Source organism: Lytechinus pictus, chromosome 15, assembly GCF_037042905.1.
Source record: "Lytechinus pictus isolate F3 Inbred chromosome 15, Lp3.0, whole genome shotgun sequence".
NCBI classification, from domain to species: Eukaryota; Metazoa; Echinodermata; class Echinoidea; order Temnopleuroida; family Toxopneustidae; genus Lytechinus; species Lytechinus pictus.
This window is the reverse complement of record NC_087259.1, coordinates 22,361,541-22,379,966: the sequence shown is the minus strand read 5'-3', so window position 1 is coordinate 22,379,966 and position 18,426 is coordinate 22,361,541. Positions and strand designations below refer to the sequence as shown.

The 18,426-nt window shown below is 35.9% G+C and overlaps 1 protein-coding gene across 1 annotated transcript; it reads right to left on the bottom strand.

The window, feature by feature from the left end:
• Positions 1–2,358: 2,358 nt before the first annotated feature.
• Positions 2,359–16,437, bottom strand: LOC135156768 (prokineticin receptor 2-like). Its single transcript, XM_064110034.1, has 2 exons — positions 16,358–16,437; positions 2,359–3,222 (listed from the first exon to the last, which is right to left on the bottom strand). Exons 1-2 carry the CDS (start codon positions 16,435–16,437, stop codon positions 2,406–2,408), a joined length of 897 nt encoding a protein of 298 aa, XP_063966104.1. The 3' UTR covers positions 2,359–2,405.
• Positions 16,438–18,426: the final 1,989 nt, after the last annotated feature.

The following is an 18,426-nucleotide window of genomic DNA, read 5'->3' as shown; positions in this document are numbered from 1 at the left end:
TAATCTTCGGAACCATGGCTGCTATAGGTGTCCCAAGATGAAATACATATTAATGACCTTCGTCATAGAAATGAAAATTAAATCAAAAGATGAATATAAAACATTTCAAGATAAAACCAAAAAAAACATTACAAGATAGAATGGCTATATCACGACGTCTTATATTCTTACGGAATGGACTTTTAAAATCTGGCTTACAATATCTTGCTGAGGTAAGAAACGTCTAATTTGCATAGGCATAGTACTATCCAATATCTTTGAGGGGGAATTGAATCCTTATGAATGACTAATGTCATACCTGATCGATACTTTGCCATTTAACGAGAACGTCCTTACCATGCTACGCACGTTACTATTCTTTTTTTTTTGACACCGTGTGGTGTGTTCAGTGAATAAATACAGGTGTATGGTGTGCGAAGAGCCGCTGTGCATTACAAGTTATTACGAAGCGGTAACTTTATGATCTGAAAAGAGACACCGAGAAAATGATCAATACCAACAAACATAAGAATTAAATCAATGAGCGGAAAATGAAAGGACCTAGTTCGAGTATCGACGAGCGAGCTTGTACATACCTTTAGGAGATAAGGACTAAATGATACGGCTGGAGCCATTACGGTATTGCCACGCAACAGAGCCAAAGGCTTGAAGATCTGCCTTGAAGGCACTGCTCCATAAAAAACAAACATCCCCAGCTCTGCTGGATGTATTACTATGTTTATCCTCAACCAACAATGTACAAATGATGAGTTAGGCTAAGACGCTGATTATTTTTTAATCTGTGTGCTGGTAATGTATCAGAGGAGTGCCTGAGGTGGCAAATCTTGGACCGTGTAAAACCCGGATAGAGCTTGAATCCTTTCGGAGTGGCCATGTCGCCGGGGGTAAGAGTATCCAGTTACTCTCATTCCCCTCGTGCAGGAAGACGAAGAAAGCACTCGTCCTTCAGGGATTTTCGGAGAACTAAATGCTACATGGGTATTTTCATACTAAGTATCAACTCCACCCCCACCCCCCTAATTCTTCTTGTGATTCCTCAAAATAGTTTGAATACGCAAACAAATGAAAGTGTTGCGCCACAAGATAATGACATCAAAAGTATGAATGACGTAAAGATGTTGATAATGTCCAGAGATTATCAAATGGTCCTTCGGAGGGGACCTTAAGCCGTCGGTCCTCTGGTTGCTTGCTTACAAGCATTCATGCTTTCTTAGCAATCAGGTAAAAAAATCACCACCACCACCACCACCACCACATAACAGTCAAGAGCACATACTTAATTACATATTGTTAATATGTATACGAGCACTATTTTTACAGTGAGATTGTATATAAATGTCCTGTGAAGAAAAGTACATGACAGAAATGTATAAGTGTATTCAAGATATTAATTGCACGTTTCTTGTTATTTTCAGTAGACATTCATTATCGGGTGTTCTACACAACAAATTAATCGCACAATAAGCCACATGTTAAAGGAATATACTTTCGATAACACGATGCACATCATTGTTGTAAATAAAAAAAAACGTTTTGACAAAACAAAGAAAATGCAGCTGAGTTAAAATTGGTGGATGTGATAACAACGGCGTCTTAAATGTAAAGATATAGTTTCCAAGAACATACCTTGAATATTGAACAATATCATTAATATGCTAACACATCTCTAAGGTGCACCCTATCACATTTAAATTCTCCCTAAAGGCTTTGCCAATCAAATAAAAAAAAAACATTGCATCTCATAGTCGAATAACTATTATACATTAAGCTTTAATGAAAACATACCGATGAATCATTTATTTTTATCCTTTTCAATTCCTCATATTCAAATCATTCCTTTGATTATTATGACCACATTGAATTCCATTTGTAATCTTCTTTATATTTAACCAACGATCATTTTCCTATGAATCGATATGTAGGTCCTTAGCATTATTGGATGATTGCAAAGAACATCAAAATGCATTGTAATGCGAATAATAATCGGATTGGGCATTTTTCATGATGACATCAGGACATTTGAACATATTATAATATCCATTTGTTTAAACATGGAAAAAAATTGTATCAGAACATTATTTTGTTATGTACTGATAATTTTTTTTCAATTTCCTGAACTCGCAACGTGGTATTTTTCCCATTCCCTCGGTAACAGGTATCAGTGTTTGGTGTCAGATATATTCTCGATCTCCTACATGTGATCCTTAACATGTGCTACTGTTCATCGCCGATGTGAAAATGTGGGTGAGTCAGGGATGACTGGCTGAGAGTGAGACTTGACATCCAATTCAACCATTCCTCTGGAGAAATCCTTTTAGCCAATGCTGACCAGACTTAAATGTATCAACATTCGGCAGTATCACTCTGATGACCTGACGAACATGCTGACGTCGGTCGGAACATCATCAGCATTTAAGATCATGCACTGCAGCATTCTGAGGACCTGATGAACAAGGTCGGTTCAGGTTAATGGTGAGCCGAGTGGAGATGCTAGTAGTGTTGGTGCGGAGTTGACTCGACCTCACCGAACTTCGCATGCAGTGGGAACTTGTACGTGTCGCCAGCGGGTGCCAATAACGTACCGTGGCTTTGTCGCTTGGTTTGAGGCGTCGACACGAATCGGGGATCTGCAGAACGTACTTGCGGACGTTAGCGTTGAATACCACATAGATAAGGGTGTTGAACATACTGTTACTCATGGCCAAGGCCTCTACCAAGTAGAAGACGGTGAGGAACAGGCTCATGTGTGAATCCTGGTAGCTGGGGAAGACGATATCACGTAGGATGGCGAACATGTGATAAGGTGCCCAGCAAAACGCGAAAAGCGCCACCACGATTATCAGAAGGCGGATGGTACGCCGTTTGGATGATTCAGCAGCCATTTCTTGTTGCTCAGTGGCATGTCCACCGGGGACATGACGAAACCAGAGCTTGCGAGCGATCAAGAAGTACGTTACTGACATGATTGTAAGTGGCAGAAGGAACTCACCAAAGACTAGGACAAGGGTGTAAGCTTTCATCGCCTTGCTGTTTGGCCAGCGCTCGCTGCACTGCGTGATGTGGATGTTTTCGCCGCCGATGTTGAAATAGTAATTGTGGGTTCCAGAATAAAGGGCTGTGGGAATGACGATTGTAAGAGACAGGATCCAGATAAAACAAAGGACAAAACATGCCGTGTAGGTCGTCATTCTCGGCTTTAGAGGATGCATTATGATGATATATCTGAAATGAGAAGTTCAGAGACAAAGATCAATATTATTAATGATATATTTAAAAATTAACATTATCATCTTCTTTATGTCTGAAAACAGGACATCACATTACCTAAGCGATAAACGATTATATCATTAGGTAGGTTATAGCATTATTTTAGGCAACATATATTTTCATGCGACATACATACTCGTCATGTCTAAACTCTTGAAAAAATAGTTAAAACAAGTAATGTGTTGGCAATATACACTATGTTTAACCAAAAATATTGCTTGATATTTGCATAACGTAAGTATAGAATATTTACACAGACTTGATTTTCCAACAAATATTGGTCAAACCGGTTTAAGAGTGTAGATGATCATATCTCTATGCATTAAAATATGTAGTGACATTTTCAATATAATTTTCATGTCATGCAGAGGTGTATTGTTCTGAAAATATTGAGGAAGTCAGATATGGCGTTTCTAAAAGACTGCAAATGGGTGAAGTGATTCTTTACATTTTTTATCATAAATCTAATGTTGTCATGGAATTTTGACATAATATTCAGAAAATAAGTCTCATATTTCATCCCCTTTCCTTTCCCCCTTTCTCTTTAGTTTTTTGGTAATGAAACTTTTGGGGGTCCATGGCCCCAAGCTCACCCCACCTCCTTATCTGTAACTGCCCGACTTTGGCAAAAGGAAGGAAGTGACACATCAGTCAATTTGAGTTATTGTTGTTTCTGAAACATCCTTTGTATGTTGCACGTTCAGCCGAAACTCGGGGAAGGAATGATCTTTCAATGGAAGGATATTGAAGAAAATAAGCTGTTATATTGCATTGACGCCTATGTAAATGACGAACACACATTGCTCATTTACAACAAATGATACTTTGTAACTTGCTTCCTTTTTTGCCAAAAGTACGCCAGTGTGTCAATGCAAAGACAGGCAACTAAGAACACAGTTCTATTTCACACTGTTCCAAAATAGGGATATAATGATATCCATTACAACATGATTATTAAAACAAAAATCGTAATGAAAGAATTTTATTCAAACAATGTCCTATTGTCCTCATAAAAAATGGCAACAAATAATGACTGATAGTGCTAGGGTGATATGTTTGGTGTATATTGATTAGTAAAGTATCGCAGTCATTGTAGAGTGTCTTCCTTAGCTCGGGGGTTTCAATGGATACCCTTGGGTGGCGATTTATATCATTGTAAGTCCTATATATAGGCTGTACAACAGAGTCCGCCGAAATTTTAGAGGCCTTTATGATTATGGGTTTTACTTGAAGTTGTAGGTCAAGCTTGTATGGCGATCATTATCTTCTAGTCACATGAGACTAGAATTGAATCATGAATTAGAAATCAAACATTCGTGATGGAAACAAGAATAGAGTTTCTTAAATCTATAAAATCTCAAGAACGGTTGTCTTTTAGCAGCGTGCGCTCTTTTATAACTCGTTTTGAACAACTTAGGTCAATTGTCTTTATTCTGACCTCTCTTTCCTATATGTATTTATATATATATATATATATATATATATATATATATTACGCTGCTTTATCATGGCAACAATTATGATATAGTGAAAACGATAACACATGATTATAATGGTAGTAAGGCTTATGATATGAAAAAAAAATGATATGATTATAATATCAGTAAAGAAACGGAAACTGATTAACATTTCCATCCTACAGCATGTACAGGATGTGCGGGTAGCTCAATTATATCAGCCGGAAATCAAACCATGAACTCCAGTGCATGATGTCGGCGCTCTATATCAACGAGTCAACTGGCTACCTATACCTTTATAACTAAGCGAGCAGTATTAAACTTCGGCACAGATTAAATATTGGAAAATCGGTATGGGGGGCTTCGATATCATGCGAAGGAAGAAATGAAAACAAACCAAAACAGAGATTTTGGACAAAACATGTAGGTTGTATTTGACCGAACATCTTACGATCCGCATCATGTACTTTTCCTTCTCCGAAACTTTAATCAAGACCAAATATTCTCATTATCGCTGTTTTGCCATCGGTATTCCCCCAAAAAATCAGTATTCATTGAATTTTCTTTTTACTGCACATTCCACCAACAGCACCTGAAACTTATTCTTGATCGTAAATCTCACTCTTTCTTCAATTACCCAGTTGCCTGAGTTTACCTCAAGCTGGAAACCAGATCGCATTTGGACGTTAGTGGGAGTACGATATCCCCTAATTAGGCATGTGTAATAATTTGCGCCAGAATTAAGAATGAGAAACACAAGAGATACACACGAGGACTATAAGCCTCGGAGCATCACGAGCAATGTAACATCAACCCCTTTTCACGGGAACAATTATCCGTAGAGAATTTGGGGTGGAATTATATCAAAACGTGGAAAGAATGTGAATGACTACAGGGGTCGCTTGGGGATGTACGTATAAATCGCAGATATAATCAACGTAATGTGGAGACGAGAGAGTAGAGAACTAGAAAAGAAGGTAGATATGGTTTCCAGTAATTACCCTAAAGGTTGTATAACACACATCATGACGTGCAAGTAGACCTTGCCCCTGAGATGGTGATACCGGGTATACTCGTTTAACCAAACCATGCCATTTCAATGTTTCAAAGTAGGTCTATTATATTTGTCAGCTTGATCTAGTTCATAGTCACTTGATTCTTCATTTAGTACCGGTGCCAAAAAAAATGTATCACGTCGAACACCTATCTGGGTGTAGGTTTGCACAATTTGACAATTACTAATGTGTGTGTGTCTGTGGGGGAGGGTGTGTGCGTGAGTGTATGTATATGTATGGTATAACTATTTTTATGAGTGCTACCAGAGGACGATCAGTTGAAATCCTCTACGAAGAACTGAAAAGTGATGTGCCTTGACTCTAGCATCCACGACCTTCCCATTACGAGTCTAAAGCTCTACCAACTGAGTTACGATCTACAGTGCGTCCTCAAAAACTATACACTTTTGGAATGGCTGCCAAATAACAAAATACATCACTTTGGGGGAAAACACCTACATATATAAAAGCCAATTAGGTCAACTTTCAAATGACACAAAAAAGTTGGAAAAATATTCATGCTTGAGCACTACCAACTTAAACAAAGGGGATGAAAATTAGGCTGGGCAGGAATAAGCCTTCCAATTTCTGTCAGTTTTTTAGAGGCAAATCCACTGGAATTTGCAAAGTTAAGGGTGTTGTGATAAATTAATGATCGATCGGGACCAGTTTTGGTTGTTTAAGCAAATTTCATAAATTATCAAATTAAACTTTAATGCAAGAGTGAACACAAATTGCACTTTTTGGGGCAGCGCTTTAACCCTCAAGTTAAAAAAAAACGAAAGAAACTGGAAGGCTAATTCCTGCCCAGCCTCATTTCCATACCCCTGGTTTAAGTGGGCAGTGTTCACTCAAACATGAAAAGATATCCAACTTTTGGGTGTCATTTAAAAGTTGACTTTATTAGCCTTCCATATATATAAGTCTTTTCCCCCAAAGGGATATATTTTTTATTTGGCAGCCATTTCAAAAGTGTATAGTTTTTTTAGGGGACGCACTGTATAATAATACAAGAAGACCTTCAAAACCCATATTAACGATTGTAAAGATATTTGACAGCCGCAGTGTGGGAAAAGAAGACAATGATTGTGACTTTGTGCAAAGCAGACCTGGGGCGGTATTCTGAAAACGTTCTTATCTTAATTTTGTTCTTATCTACGTCACGTTCTCAAATTGGTATTCTGAAAACGTTCTTATCTTTTTCTTATCTTTTGTTCTTATCTTTTTCTTATCTTGCTTTCCATCGATGCTGAGCGCGTAAATTTATCATTCGCGCATATGATACAAAAGCGCGCTAAAAGATAAGAACAAAATAAAGATAAGTGGTATTCTGAAAACGTTCTTATCTTTTTTCTTTCTTATCTTTCACGATATTTATGATAATATTTAAGATAGCTAGAGGGTTATCACATCTTACAATGTCCGCCTCCTTTCTTGCTAAAAATCGATGGCCACTGGTAGTAACAAGTATTCCTCCCACCCTTTCTTTCATTCACCCTGTATTTTGTCTGTCTCTTGTTTTTTCTATCCCTTTTTTCTTTCTTTCTTCTTTCGTTCTGTCTTTCTCTATTTCATTTATTTATTTTCGCTTTTTCTTCCTTTCTATCTGTTTGTCTTTTTTCCTTTCTTTCATTCTTCATTTTGTTTTAGTCTTTTGAATCTTTTAACTTCTTCCTTATTTTCTTTTGCGTTATTTTATTCATTCTTTATTTATTTTTTTTTTTAATTGAATTTATTTCCGTTAAAAACAAATAACAATACATATAAAATGATACAGGTGCTGCTGGTCTACCGAGGGGTGATTCCTTTTTTATTTTCACTTTTCCCTTTTCGATTTTTTCCTTTTTTTCTTTATTAAGATTTTGTTGTTGTTTTTCCTTTCCCTTTTCTCTATTTTTTTCTGCTTTTCTTTTCCTTTCTTCCTTCACTTTATTTATTTTTTGTAAACTTTATATTTTTTCATTCTTTTGCTTTCTTTCATTCATTCTTTCCTCTTTATATTTGTTTTTTTTCTTTTTTATTTATTAATTTTATTTGTTCCCTTTTTCTTTCTTTCCTCTTTCCCGTAATTTTCTATTTTTCCCCTCATTCTTTTTATTTCTGCTTTATGACACTAAATGTGTTCCTTCTTTAGGCCTACTTTCTTCTTTCTTTATTCTAATTTATTTTTTGCTCATTCTCATTTCGTTCGTTCTTTATTTACTCTTGTCTTCTATTAATTTTTAAAAATCTTTTTCTTTATTCTTTCAATTAATCTTTCTTCGTTTTTTTTTCATTCATTCTTCATTTTTCCTGCCTTTCCCTTTCTTTTTCTTTCCTTCTTTGAATTTACCTTTCTTTTTATCTTTATTTAGTTTTCAATTTTGCTATAATTTTCCTTTCCTTTCATGTTTTATATTCTCTCTCTTATCTCTTTCTTTCTCTCCCTCTCTTTATTTCTTTGTTTCATTTTCCCTTTTTCTCTCTTCCTTCACTTTTTACAAAGTTTATTCCTTCCTTTTTTTACTTTCTTTCATTCGTTTTGTCTAACTTTTTTGGGGGGTTCTTTGTTCCTCCATTTTATCATTTTTAATCTTTTGTTTTGTCCTTTTTTCGTTTTTTCCTTTAAGTTTCTTTCCTTTTCCTTCTTTATTTTTCCTTCAATTTTTTATTCCTCTTTTATCATTGATTATCATTTTATTAATTCATCCTTTTTCTTTCTTGTATTCTTTCCTTTTTTATTTCTTTTGATTTTTTTTATTTTCTTTTAAGTTCTTTTTGCTTGCTTTCTTTCTTTCATTGTTTTCCTCTTTGATCCTTTTATTTTTTAAATTTCTGCTTCATTCTGACCCTTTTCTGTCTTCTTACTTACCTACTTACTTTCTTTCTTCCTGTTTTATTCTTATTCGTAACTGCTTTCTTCACCTTTTTTCTTTACTTTCTTTCTTTCTTTCTTTCTTTATTCATTTTGTGCACGTGTCTCGAAATAATAATCAGTCATTGCGTATAAAATGCCTATTTCGCGCAATGGGCCAGAAACAGTGTACGCGCAGCGCCCATGATATTCTCTTGACATAAGGAACGCTTCTATTGGTTAAACTGCCAATATAAAGCGCATTTTGATTGGTAATATCATTAAAATGGGCGTGTTGAAGATAAGAAGGAGGCAGTCCTTACAGAGATAAGAACGCGTTAAGAAGATTTTCAGAATACCGATTTGCAATGATTTTAGCGTCTTCCTATCTCATTGAGATAAGAACAAAGATAAGAACAAAGATAAGAACGTTTTCAGAATACCACCCCTGCAGTCTTTTAAGGACGTTCCACAGTTATATTTGTGCGCATTATGATCTGCGCATAATTTACACTCTGCGCGCTGACGTCACAATGGATGAACAGGTGATTAATTAGCTGCGGGAATGAGCTGATTTTTCTAATCTTCTGCACTTTAACTGAAGATCCGATGCGTTATTTCATGAAGCTAAAAAATTGAATTATTCCATGGACCATTCAAAAAAATATTCTCTACAATTTCAAAATACTTTACTCTGCAGTGCTGCCAAGAATCACGAATATTAGCCCGAGTTTGAATAAATGGTAGAGTGGTTTTGATTTTTTCTTCACATAGATACTAAGCATTCGGCGCATTTTTGGTGTTTTAAAAAGCACATTTGCTCTAATAAAAATGCTGATACTTTAAAAACAAGCACATGAACCCCTATTTTTTTATGTTTGTACCTCTTAGGTATACATTCCTCTACAACTCTGCAAATTTTGGAGAAAATGACATGGATTTTGAATAAAGTGCAGCATTTATTGTACGTTTGTAGTTTGTTACTGAAATTTTACATTTTTTAGATTGGGATTTTGTTATCTTTTACGCCATTTTTAAGAACTGACAGTGCTGTTAAACTTAAAATTGCAAACAAATAGCACTATTAATAGATTCTCCATTCTAACGATACAATTATATTAACTCTTTTGCGAAATTTGATGACTTGTATTTTGACTGAGTAATGGAGGTTTAAACTCAATTTAGTAATCTTGGGCGGTCTAAAAATGCCAAATTCTTTTGAATGCGCAATTCTTAAGAACATCAATTTGGGTGAACTTTGAAGCTCTATGGCAAAAAATCAAGCACATGGACCTATGTTAATTTTTGCATATTTCGAATATTAAGGTTCTAAAGTATCTATGTGCAAAGTTTGGTGAAAATGACATGGATTTCACTTTAACTGTGGAACGTCCTTAACAGAGCCTTTAAACTTAACACCGATAGTACAGTTCAAGTCACACCAAAATGTTACAGATAACCGTGCTATATAACCATGCAAAAAATATATTTGGTAAAATGGGAACATGCATGTTGGTAGGGTAAAAAGATTTATTTTGTATATTTTACGCAACTTTGCGTTTAAATAGCCGAATATGGTGGTAAAAAATACCAAGCAAACATGCATGTTTCCTTTTTACCAATTATTGGGTAAAATTTTACTCAGTGTTTTTAGAGTGTGGAGTTACGAGAACAATGTTATAACTGATTAGATATTACAGAACAATATTATATTAATTGATCAATGCATAGTAATTGGTGAAAATAAGTTTAGCTAAAATTTCATAACCTTCTTATTTCTTCATCTGATTTCAAGGAAAATTCTTTTTTTTTTCATTTTATTTTGATTCATTTCCTCCAATCACCGTTTGGGGTAAAATTTATCTTTACCACACTGCAAAATATTACTATAATCTTGCAAATTTTACGCTTGCAGTTGTTCTGATCAAAATGTTTATAAATAAAGTTCAGCAGTCGGAGAGTAACCACTTCGTATTAAAGCTACTTTAAGCCCCTTTCATGGGTTATTCAATTGCGGTGGATATCACTATCTTATCAATCACAGAAGCGATAGATCGGATATCTAAATGTTTCTCTATTCGATATTCAATCCGACGAAACTGACTCCAAACCGAATCGATTTTATCCACCTATTCCTGTTCCTCCTGAAGCTAATCTATAAGCTTCTTAAAATTGTAAAAAAATGATACCGCTATGTTTACATCTTCATTAGATCATTACTTTACTAATATAACCGAAATGAGGAAATTTATTGCTTTAGACTACTGTATAGTTCATATTGGAGATCGTCAAGTGTTGTGTGTGGCGTGATTATGCATTGTAGAAGAACAAAAATAAAATATAAAACGTGCGTATTAAGTTTACTGACATGTAATACGCCCATCCATAAATAACTTACTCACTTTTAAACTATGAATGTTTCCTAAATATGGTTATTTTCCCAGGGAGGGTATGAGTTTCTCCTCCTCCAATTTCCAGTTTAATTAGTAATTGTGTATTTGCCAAGTTAAAAACGCATTTTATCAGATTTTTCTTCCTCGTGTATGTCCTTCGGAATGAAGCAAGCAATAATTAGAACTAAGAAAGTGGAATAGACGAATTACAATTTAACTTCGTAGATTCTCAAATTTGTGATATTTCTTCAAAAATCAATAACTGTTCGATGATTTGCTCTCCTTCCTACCTCAAATAAAATTGAGTTTTAAAGTGATACGACCTGGAATCTGAGTGAAAGGTCTACTTTAATACATGATCTGGAGAGTATGGAAAACCTGAAAATTAAAAGCAATATTGGCGTCAAGGGGGTTGCCAAAGAATATCAATCAAATCTTTCAGTTTCCATAAACGCTGGTATTTTAACTCTTTTTTCTATCTTCAAATTTGCCACTCCCTTTAGCATCTCTGTATACAATGAAATTGCTTGCTCTTAATTAGCTTTGCTTTCGTTTTATCCAACCCCGCTTTTAATGTTGAGCCTGCCAATAATTTGCAAAGATACATTTCTTGGCGCTCAGAGGCGCAAGCCCTATTTTGCGAGCTATTGGAGGCGCCATGGATCGAAGTGTGTGATAAACATGGTATTCTTATGCTTACACACCCTCACTCCACGCCCTAACAACCACACATAATCACCTCATATAATCCTCAAGATGTGTCTATTTGTTGCCATTGCAATGATAGTTACAGGTTGTTGTATCTTACAATACAATGACAGCATACTATATCCATAGTAGATGTGAAAACACACACCGACGTTTTTTTTTTTTTTTTTTTTTAATTCAGTGGCTCAAATATCAGGCCTGAGGACTCAAAGACAGTTAAAAAACAAGGATTGCTTCCGTGGAACCTAACTCCCTACGTCCGGGTTTCGCTCATTTTGCCGAGAGGATATTGTAATTTTACAAATCATGGGTCACTTTACTAGCTTAAAGGACTGAGGATCTTGAGGTCACCGTATGGGGTGGTTCCTTCTTTTGCAACAGTCAACAATGGACATGAAACACCTTTTTTCCAGGCGTTGAGCTATACGATATCATGTAAAAGGATAACCCAGCTTGATGAAACAACACCAACAGCCAAATCGGTTGACGGGCAAAGAGAATATAACCAACGAATGACGTGAAATGAAATTGACATTATCAGATCAAAGATTATTTGGAAAACTAAGTTTCGAATTCGGTAGAATCTTTCATTAGCCATGATAAGTGAAAACTTCATTCACGCCTCATCAAATGCTAGCAGGAAAAAAATCTACACTGCAAGAATTGTAGTTAATTTAAAAAAAAGTATCAAAGTCGTCTACGTATGAGCATGTAAGCTTTATTACAGTTTGTATTTTGACGAAGGATTTATATCATATAGAGGTTAAACAAAAACCCAGGTCTATGAATAGTGAAACTAAACATGATAAAGGTCGATATTCTATTTCCAACTCATTAAATTGATGATTTGAATGATATATAAGCCAACGTCAGAAACTTACTTCATGAATACTCACCCCCCCCCCCCACAATAGATTTCAATGCTTTTGCGATATGGGGAAATGTAAGACCTAAAATTTCCGAAAAAGTACTATTCTCGATGATCCCGACATTTATGCTGCATGCTCAATCGTCTACCCTATCCCTCCAAAGAAGTGATTTTTTTTTTCAATCAATATTTCGGTTAAATCATTTTTGTTACATAGAACCTATTATTATATAAGTCGACTAGGCCCCCCGAAAAAAATTCTCGCAATCTCGGCAAATAAACCTGTACTAAACTGGAACAAAGTACAGTCACCTGTTATCGGTTTTTACTTTTATCATTACAATCATAAAAGTAAACAAAAGAGGATTAAGTCATTGTAAGGTTTAGAGAAGATAAATCTTGATATTGAAGAGAACAGACTAGTCAAAGGTCAAGTCCACCCCGTTGGAGATAATAGAAAAAAATCAAACAAGCATAACTTTCACTTAAAATTTCATCAAAATCGGATGAAAACTAAGAAAGTTATGACATTTTTTAATTTTATTTATTTTTCACAAAACAGTTATATGCACAACTCGGTGATATGCAATTGCGGGAGTCGATGATGTCCATCACTCACTTTCTCTTTTGTTTTTTATTGTTTGAATTAGACAGTATTTCAATTTTTACAGATTTGACAAGGGCCAACTTGACTTATCACAAACTGTTAAAATAATGGTCATTCCATACAATTTTGTTTCACATGACAATGAGGAGAAAATTAGAATTGTTCATATTTCATATAATAAAAAAAAAGAAATAGTGATTGTGTGACGTCATCAGTCTGCTCATGTGCTTACCGACCAGGATGTGCTTAACTGTTCTGCGAAATTAAGCGAAACTTTGAAATGTCAAAACTTTCTTATTTCACATCCGATTTTGATTGAATTTTCAGTGTTATGGTTGTTGGATTTTTCTCCTTATATTCAAATCAACTTTCTATTGGGTTGGACCTGTCCTTTAAAAGATATCAATGCGCAAAGATTTAAAAACTTTTCCTTCTATTATATGCAATACGTACCATTGTTTGTATAGCATGTGTTTTTCTTCTAATTGCAAGGGGCTCTCCTGGACGTTTTAGCCAGCGTATCGAATGGAACAACAATTATTCTTGTAAAATAATAAAAGATCATAAGCTTAGAAATAAAAAGGGGGATATACGAGGAGACCCAAAAATCTGAACTGGGTTGAGAGAAATTAGTTTTCAAATGAACTTTCATTTCAAAAGGGTTGAAAGTGAAAAAAAGAACTTTGATTTTGGAGTGAGAACTTTTACCAACAACAAAACGAAAAAAAAAGGAAATGAGAAACTACACATATGGAAGATTTTTTAATGATAGATACATTGGTTACCTCTATACATAAAATAAATACCTACATTCAAAATAGGTTAGATAAATGCATTTTCCCGTAATTATATAGCTTCGGGCGCTAAAGCAACTCCACGCATTTGGCGTTTAAAGAATACTTGGCCGACTTTCCACCCTCCTAACGTGTTCGTATCACGTTCCTATAAAAAGCCAAATACCTGGGACGGTTTCAAATTCTCCTACACCGTCAGCAAATGCAAAATCCATTCTCCTTCTACATACATTGGCTCCTTCGGATTTCAAGATTTCTTCTGAAATTGAAGGAGTCGTGTATCAATTATACGCGCCGCATTGACAACTCTGAAAAGGACGGTTGTCGCACCCCCCCCCCCCAGATTGGAAGATTGAAAAAAGAGCGAAGCTCAGATTTATGAGTGATGAATTTGTCTCCAATATCAAAGGTAGTGAAGAGGTAGTAATTATCTTGATTATAACGTATTTTGATTCTGTGAAATGACTGGTTATTTCTTATTTCTTGCGGAATTAACATGATGAATCTGTTTGATATAGAGAGGAGAAAATGTCAGTGGTTTTATGCTTTCTTTGCAGACGGTGTTATTCGAACGGGAACAAACAAGAGTGATAAGCAACTTCTGGGCGTGTGATTTATGGGGCCCTTTCAATGCTGAACTTAATTACAGGTTTAATTTCCTGGGTTTTTGTTGTCATTTTGATGATTCCAAGCTTGATCGATGTGTCCGATGCACGTACTTCCAATTACATCATTTGACGAAGATCCCCTCCCAAGACTACTGAAAAACTTCCGAACTTGAGCTTGAATTTTGGTTTGTGTTGTTCCCCTTTTTCTACCTCGCTTACAAATCGCCACTACCCCTCCCACTCTCTCCTTTCTCTGTCTGTCTCTCCCCTTCTCTCTCGTTCTATCACATCTATCTATGTCTTATCTCTGTCCATCATTCTCCATCTCCTCTGTTCGTGTGTGTGTCTCTGTGTGCCTGTCTGCATTCTCTCTTTCTTTTTTTCTTTCTTCTTTCTCTCTCTCAGTCTTTCTTTCCCTCTTACCATGTCTCTATAGGCCTACATGCATTTTCTACTTTCCCTTATCTTCAACTCAACCTTCCCTCCCTCTACAACAGTTTTCCTTGCTTAATATTTATGTTTAGTCATTTTGTGGTCTTTTACTAAGTTTTGCTCCTCAACCCTTCATCATTTCCCATTCCCTGCCTTTTTTTCCTTCTTGCTTTTTTCTTCATTTCTTCCGATTTTATTTCTTCTTTCTTTACTATTTCTTCCTTTCCTTCTTTCTTGCTTTCTTTCGTTTTTACTTTTTTTTTTTTTTACCTCTGATGATTTATCTCCCCCATCTCTTTAATTCTCTCTCTCTCTTTCCACCTGCCATCCCATGCTCTTACTAAGCCCTTACCCCCTTCCATTTTGTTTCAATCTGTCGTGTCGACAAAAAAAAGAGAAAGGAAATGTGGTGGAATTGACATCCTGCAGTGATATCGCTATCTCATGTCAAGCACGGATCCGCCTTATTTCTCCACATACCGGTCAATTCGATCTCGCTGAAGCAATCAGCATAATCATCCGTTTCGATGATCCTCTTCGCGCTCGCTTCAATAAATCCCGTCTGGCACGGCTGAAATACGACTTCACCACCGTGTCCGCCGCCTCATCCTCGCCTGCTCGTCCCCCGTCAAACATGCTCAATGTGTGTGAAAATGGGGGTCGTCGGAAAACACGTCGAGATATTCAATATGCGAGTACGCGCGCAGACGATAAATTTTGAGGCAACATCATTCAGCTGTCAGTGCCAGCACAAGGAAATGGCAATAAGAGAAAAACAAATTAGTTCCAAGAAAATAGTAACTTTTTGAAATGAAAAAGCCTCTCTTTCCTTAAGCTTCAGTCTATAGGAATGGCAGTCGGTATAACATGATAATAAAAGTTAAGCTTAAGATGCATCTAGAACAAAACATCAAAGGTGACTTCATCAGTCAATCAATATTATTAGAGACTCACTAGCATTGTGAGTTGGGTTCGGTTAATTTTTCTTCTTCTTCTTCTTCTTCTTTTAATTGAAACCGTTTCTGTACGGGAGTGCATCATTAAGAATTTCGTTTTATTTATTCTTCTGTACAAAAAAGATTAGGGAGAGAAATAAAGGTTTACTTTTAAAAGAGCACCCGATTCGATGCTTGTTTTACGCGCATCTAGATTATTCTTGATGAAGGCTATTGTGACGTCACAAAGAAATTGTAACGTCACAAAGAAATTATTCCGTCACTTTCCTAATAGTTTGTCCAGCAGTGTGTAGTACATTTAGGACAGCAAGCTGTCGCAATCTTCTGATTCGGTTATTTGCAACCACTTCAACCTCCGACAGATTGATACTCAGGTTACGGGCCTCCAAGTCCTTGAGGAAAGTCTGTCGCCAGGTGTGCTCGGGACGGACTCTTTTCCTTCTTCCATTTGCTGGCCATTGTCATTGCAGTTTTAGGACCATATTGATGGCATTCTTAGAACATGCATGTCCTGCGAATCTCACCCTCCTTGTTTTCTATTTATTAGCTTAGAGTCATTGTATCTGTCATTGCATCGGTAATGCGATCAATAAGTGGCACTATAATGATCTTTCTAAGACAGCTCTGTTAGAAGACATTTAGCTCTCTTTTTTTAAATCTTCACTGTCATTTCCATGCAGTTGTTAAAATTACGGTGGAGAAATGTTTGACTTCGGGCTGATTGGATATCTTTCATTAGACCACCTTAGTTGCATTTTTCGGAATATTTTAACTATCCTATAGTACTAATACGAACCAAAAGTTTGAGGAGCAACGTACTTTATCCAGCTCAAACCCAAATCATATTTCGATAACGCGTTGTAAATCTACTTTTAAACTTAATTGGGCTCTCTACAGTGCGTATCAAAAAAAAGTTTACACTTTGAAAAAGCCCTGGGAATTTAAAAATATACAACATGCGGGTAATTTTTTCACATATATAAATATTCTTGGGTTTGGGTCTCATCTATCCAATGAAAGTAGAAGTTATGACAGAATGTTACACTTGAGTAAGCACTGTCCATTTTTTTAAAGCTCGAAGAAATCTGTTTGCGCAGAAATGCTCGTTTTCACGCTATGTCAAGGGGAAAGGACGAAATCAAACTTACCCTGCGAAACATTTCTCATACATTTCCCTTGCACTTTTAGTCAATTGACATAAAACGGATCATTATATTCAAGCATTTTGTAACAATTTTGCCACCCAAATTGAACTTTCAACACTTAGTAAGCACAACCCTTACCCTTTTTGTGCCAGCTGGATCTGAGGACATAACTGAATCTGAACAAAAGTTAATTGCAGACATATCCAGCATTTTTCACTATGTTTTTATCATCTAAAGTGGGTTTACATTTCATTTTTAATGTTTAATACTTGTTTCTCCACACTTTTCCCAAGCTTGACAATGATTAACAAAATAAAAATCAAGCCTAAGCCATTTCATGTAAATCACAGCTCAGTGTAAGGCAAATATCGTCACGATGGCCTCGGTGTGTGGGGTAGTGAATGGGGCGCAATGCACTCTCTGAAGTGTTTTGGGCAAGGAAACAAGTTTAAAAAGGTAAAAAGATATCTTCAAATCAACTAGCTAAAATCCACGTGTTCTTCATGATTTGGGTCTACTTTTAATCGCATAACTATTTCAAAGTTCTGCGCAAATGATTTTTCACTAACTTTTCAAAAGTAAGTGGTGCTCACTCAAGCGGAAATATTTTTCGACATTTATATCGTCATTTGCTTAAATGGACCTGTACCAATGTTAAAATGTGGAAAAACTTCAGGATATTACAAATGTATAATTTTACAGGATTTTTTCTAAGTGTAAACTTTTTTTGATACGCACTGTATAGTGCTGAGATCAGAAAAATAGTTATATCACCGCGAGTAAGGATAGATGATAAATTACACTTTATCTCGTGATTCATTTTTGGCCAATCCTGAAAAAAAAAAGATTCTTTGTAACTGAAATATCATTAATGCAGAGGAGGTATAAGCACTGCAAAAACACCGGTGTTGATTTAACACCAGCCCAATATCAGAAAACACCAGTAAGAATCAAACCAATATTGGTTTAACACTGATTAGTGTTGTTTAAATGCCTATCTGGTATTAGCCTAAAGCCGAAGTTGTGCTGTTTCAACACCTCTCTGGTGTATACCTTTATATAAATACTGAGTTGGTGTTAAATTCACACCGATATTTTTGCATTGAGGAAACAGACAAATGTTTTGTCTACAAATTTCGGATTTCCTCTTTAACTCGTGGGACGAAAAGAAAAGTGAATCTTATTTAGCAGATTCTAACAAACAGTTTAATGTGAAAAACTCCGGGGAAAACGCCTCCATTGCGTCGGATTGGTCGAGCCAGGTTTCCTCCTGGAAACGTTACAGGGAGTAGCTCTGTCATTA